The 5,110-nt window shown below is 42.9% G+C and overlaps 1 protein-coding gene across 1 annotated transcript in view; it reads right to left on the bottom strand.

The window, feature by feature from the left end:
- Positions 1-3,573: 3,573 nt before the first annotated feature.
- Positions 3,574-5,110, bottom strand: part of IMPA2 (inositol(myo)-1(or 4)-monophosphatase 2) — a 17,090-nt gene continuing 15,553 nt past the window's right edge. Inside the window, exons 9-10 of the mRNA XM_010006937.1 lie at positions 5,060-5,087; positions 3,574-4,201 (exon numbers count right to left, since the gene is read on the bottom strand). Of these exons, the coding sequence (XP_010005239.1) occupies positions 4,086-4,201; positions 5,060-5,087 (144 nt within the window). The 3' untranslated portion in view covers positions 3,574-4,085. The remainder of the gene's footprint in view (positions 4,202-5,059; positions 5,088-5,110) is intronic.

Here is a 5,110-nt window from a genome sequence, read left to right as displayed (position 1 = left end):
TTACTCCTCTTGCGAACAAAAGTAGTTCTTTTGCTACTTGGACACAGCGTGCATATAAAATGCAGTATCCTATAGTGCTATTGTCATGTCTGGTGCATGGATTAAAAGAAAATGGAAATTCCTCTTTCTGCTGTTGGTGAATGATTTGTCACATTCCTTAGTGTTGGGGAGATGTTTTATGAAAGACTTAACTGTAACCCACTGTGAAATGGAAACTGCTGTAGTAACTGTAATTCTGACTTCTCTATGTTTTCTTGGTGATACAGTGCTGAAAGAGAGCACATTTTTGTATATAGTTTCCCTACTGGCATAAAGGAAAAAAAAAAATGTAAACAGTCCTGGTAGCTCTAGGAGGTTACCAGGAAAAAAGGTGCAGTCTGTGTTAATTTGGTATGCTGCCTTAAGTCTTATTTCATTATTCAAAGATCTGTTTGCACATCTCCTGTGCATATACTGAACAGATCCAGCCTTGCTGAGGAAACAGCATAGCTTCAATCCTGACAGCAGAAGTGGTAAGTGATATTTTTATTGCTTTAATTGAAGTCATTGCCAACTTGAACCAAATTCTAAATGAAAAATGGACAACTCTGCCTGTGGGCCCCTTGTTAAGTTCTCCAATACATGCAGATTTATTTAATACTCTGAGATTAGCTAGTGTAATCAAAGGGAAAATATCAGTCATGGAGGAAACATGCTGATACTTGTTCTGTAAAATCTGACAAGCTCAGCAAGACACATTGCAAAGCAATCAGTGACCCACCATTTTCCTGGAGTTTACAGCTATTTCTCCTCTTTACCAGAAAGCATCACGTGAGAGCAGGCCAGCAAGCCTGGAGGTATAAAATGTTCTGCACCAGTGAGCTGGTGAGGGATGCAGGCAGGAACTGGGATAACTCCAGGAATCTGAGCACCATTTGCTCACAGGGGAAGCCCTCACCTTTCAGAGCACAGGCATTTATGTGTTCACTGAGAAAATCTTCTTCTGTCTTGGGTGCCTAATTACAGCTGCACTTACGTACTCCATAATGTATGTAGCAGAAAACGTTCACAGCATTTTGCAGCAGCTGGTAGGGAAAAGGGTCCATTTGTTTAAGCCTTTTGGGGGATTGAAGTTTCTGGCTAAAGTGCTGCACTAACTGTGTTATGTTAGCTTGCACTCACAAGGCAGAGCTGGTGGCCACGCATGCTGAGCTGAGGTTCATCTGGCTAGCAAGAAAACATGAAGGGAGGACAGTCTCCACTATTATTTCACTGAATATGTGTAGTCAAACAGTTTTAAGGCTGCACTTCCCTGTGAACTCTGAACTGGCGTAATGTGGCACGATCCGTGAATGGAGCCATCCTTCCTTCCCCTCACCAGCCCCTTCGGTGCCTGAAGTCAGCTGCTCGTGGTGGCCAGGGGCTGAATTGGCTTGGGAAAAAGATCTGCCTGTACAATAATTCCTTTTTTTGTTTGCTAGGGTACTTTACAGGCAGATCACTTCGCTCATCTGGCCCACTGGCAGGGCTCAGAAATGTTTGTGCTGGCACAGGGGCGGCCGAGGAGGTGGGGGAGAGGCAGGACTGCTGCTCCACACACACGCTGCCGGCTTAAGACACTTGAACTACAGCCCAAATTAAAACCAAAACTGCATCCCAGGCACAAATGAGAAGTTGTGAATGTGCTTCTGCACCTCTCCCTTCCCACGGCGCTTGGCTCTCAGCTTTGTGAATCACTGCTGAGGCCGATGCATTGATTTCCCCGCGTTGCAGAGCTCTGGGATGCCAGTGGAAACCCGCCCTAACTGGGTCAGAGACTTTCTTTGTAGGAGCAGGCTGAGCTGCTGGGAAACCTCCCCGGAGCAGCTTCTTGCACACGCTTCTCTCCCAGAGCTGTGGGGGGAACACGGTGGGCAGGAGCTGAGCTTCTACCACACTTGATCCTCTGCCAGCATAAGCTTCCTTGCGGGGCTTAGGGCCACGGCAGGAGCCTGGATAAAGCTCCGGCTGCTCCCACGGCTGCCAAGACTCTGGGATCAGAGCGGTGCCACCAGGCGCATAAGCTTCCTTGCGGGTCTTAGGCCCACGGCAGGAGCCTGGATAAAGCTCCGGCTGCTCCCACGGCTGCCAAGACTCTGGGATCAGAGCGGTGCCACCAGGCTCTGCAGCTGTCGCTGAGATCTCCGCTCTGCTCAGAAACTGGGGGTTGAGGGAGTCAGTAAGAGACAAATGAGCCTATTAGTATTTATTGTTTGTCTTGTTATAGCACCTCAGTGCCTAGTTGTGGACCAGAATGGCATCCTGTTAGCACTGTGCAAACCCAGAGCCAAAGTACTACAGTCCCTGCCCCAGAGGGCTTACAATCTCTGCTTCCAAACAGGGGGGTACAAAGACATTTGGGGGGTGGGGGTGTTAAAGGGAGCAGTGACAAAATGCTGATCACCGTGACGGACACCACTGGTTTTCTATTAAGAATCGTCAGCTCTTGAATGCTTAGTTGGATTTAGACATTGTTCACACAGCCAATACTTTGTATTTCTTGTGGAAAAAACCCCCACAAAACATCAAGAAACCACACATGATTTTATGTTATATTCAGTGAAAAGTGTTTTTTGTTGCAAGAAACACATGTAAGGTAATTTTTTAAAAATATTGTTTAGTTTGTGTGTTCTAAGCAGCTATCTGAACACAATTACAAAGTCTATACACACACAGTGTATAAAGAAAGTTAAAATTTTTTAACCAACTTGCTTTTTTTGGCTCATTCCTGTATTTAATTCGCACTCTTGCAAAAAAGAGATACTTTTAAATTCAGTTTTTTTTGAAAAAATAGAAGTGAGTTCATCTCAACTATTTTTCTGGACACACTTGTATTTTCCCTGTGCTCAGGATTTAAAAAATAATCTAAATAGAAATTATCACCTTGGTGGAATTAAAAACAAGGCTAGATACAAGGATAGAGAACAAATGTGTATTTAGGAAATGTATGTAACTGATTTTACAGGTTTCTCTGATCAAAAAGTGCAATGTGAGAAGAGCACGTGATTTATAACGTTTTGCAAGCATATCTTAACGTGCATGTTTTTAATAACTTGCCTGTAAGGGGCCAAGTCCTGCTGTTCTGCTCAAAGTTTATGAAACATCAACAGCTCCTTGACACTGTGCTCTATTCTGCTGGCCTCCTACTGTGTGTCATAGTTAATACTGTGTGTAACTCAGTGGAGTTCAATATTCCTGGTTTGAAGTATAATTACTCTATGGTAGTAAGTGTTTGCAGGTTTGAATATCTCCCAGAGGCCTGTAGGACAGTATGATTTATCCCCATGCTGAGGGATGGAGGGAAAAAAGAACAAGCTGGACAGTTTGTAAAATCACTAAACATTTTCCATGAGCAGCTCTGTTATTTGCCATTTGGATAGCCCCACCAAAATCATGTAAGTAACCTATCCTCTTTACCTGAAAATAACTCCCAACAGTAGCTTTCTTCTATGCATTCTCTAAATTGCTGTAAACATCCAGGATATCCATATATATATATATGTACATGCACACAGATAGGCATGTGCGTGTATACATGCATGTACAGGTGTACACACACACACACACACAGATGTACATTCACATATATACAGATATATAGCTATGACATAGTTAGGAAACAATAATGTCATTTTTATTGCATTCTTAAGTATCATAGAGCAAGGGTATTATAGGCACACGTCTTAACTACTCATCCTCACTACGGTCCTAAAGCTCATTTACCTGAGATCTGCATCTGTAAAAATAAAGTTCCATTTTTAGCTGCGTGTTACAAAAGACTAAATATCAGCCCCACAGATATGAAATTACAACTTAATTTTGAGACTAATTTACTACAAGTAAAATATGCTATCTTATAAAAAAGATACTGCTGAAAGAGATACATATTAAAAAGGAAACACGATTCTTAGAGGTTTAAAAATCTCCCTATGCCTTCCCACATTGTAATAAATTTATAAAAAATATTTGACACAGAAAACCTCCACAGACAGCATCCTGTACCCTTTAAGCCACCCATCTTGCAAAAGTTACGTAGTTCAGGAGGGCAGACTCCATATTGTAAGCATTTAATTTTCGTCATCCCGTCTGTAGTGAATAGTTTGTAATTCCTGAGCTATGAGCATAGCCATCTCCCTGGTGCCCGCAGCCACCACTCGGCAGGACATCAGATCCAGAGGTCCCCCTGAGGACAAGAGGATTCATGAGAACTGTTTTATGTGATGTAAAAAGGCAAGGTTTTCTTAAACATAACATGCTCTAATTGCATAGGTTTGGAAACACTGAAACAACTTCATACGTATCTCCTTTTGGGGTGGGAAGGACAAACTAGTTCAGCCATTTCTATCTGGAAATCTCTGACAAAAAAACCCCTTATTTCAGAAAATTCTAGATGCAGTGCCCAAGTATGCAGAAGAAGCAGCAGCAAATGACTAGATTTGTTCAATATCCAACAATAAATACAATATTCCCTTCTTCTAGCAACATCAAGGGGTAGAACAGATGTCAGTTCAATCAGCACACCCTTCATAACCCACCGTGTCTTTCCACAGTATTCCCATATGGGTCACCAGTAAACCATTCCTTTGAGATGTGCACCATCTAAGCGAGTAGAATAATAACCTGGAGACTGTGCTGTCCTTTACTCTCTCTGGGTAGTTTCTGCTCATATGTGTCCAGACATGTACGTGAGACTCCTCCTTTCTCAGAAGGCTATCTCAGACAAAATCTGTTTGGAGTCTGAGCATATCTAGCAATCTCCTGGGATAGTTCTTTATGGTAAATCTGATGCTTTAAAGAAAGACCTAATGGAAATACAGTTTGACTCAGAAGACCTTTGATGTGATGAAACCCCAGCTGGAATTACATCAGTGTGTTACGACTAACCAGCCAGAGCCTAGTGGAAAGTACAGACGTTTCTACTGAACACTGCTAGAAATGAGAATGAGCCACAGGACAAGGACTGGACTGAGGTAACACAAGGTGCCCTGAAATAGCCACTCAGTCCCCAAGAAGCCAATGAAAACAAGGATATTTGACCCACCTGAAGTGTCTATCACGGTGCCACCCGCCTCTCTAATGATGACAGTGGCGG

The sequence above is a fragment of the Chaetura pelagica genome, unplaced genomic scaffold, assembly GCF_000747805.2.
Source record: "Chaetura pelagica isolate M959 unplaced genomic scaffold, ChaPel_1.0 scaffold109, whole genome shotgun sequence".
Taxonomy (NCBI): domain Eukaryota; kingdom Metazoa; phylum Chordata; class Aves; order Apodiformes; family Apodidae; genus Chaetura; species Chaetura pelagica.
This window is presented reverse-complemented; position numbering and strand designations above follow the sequence as displayed.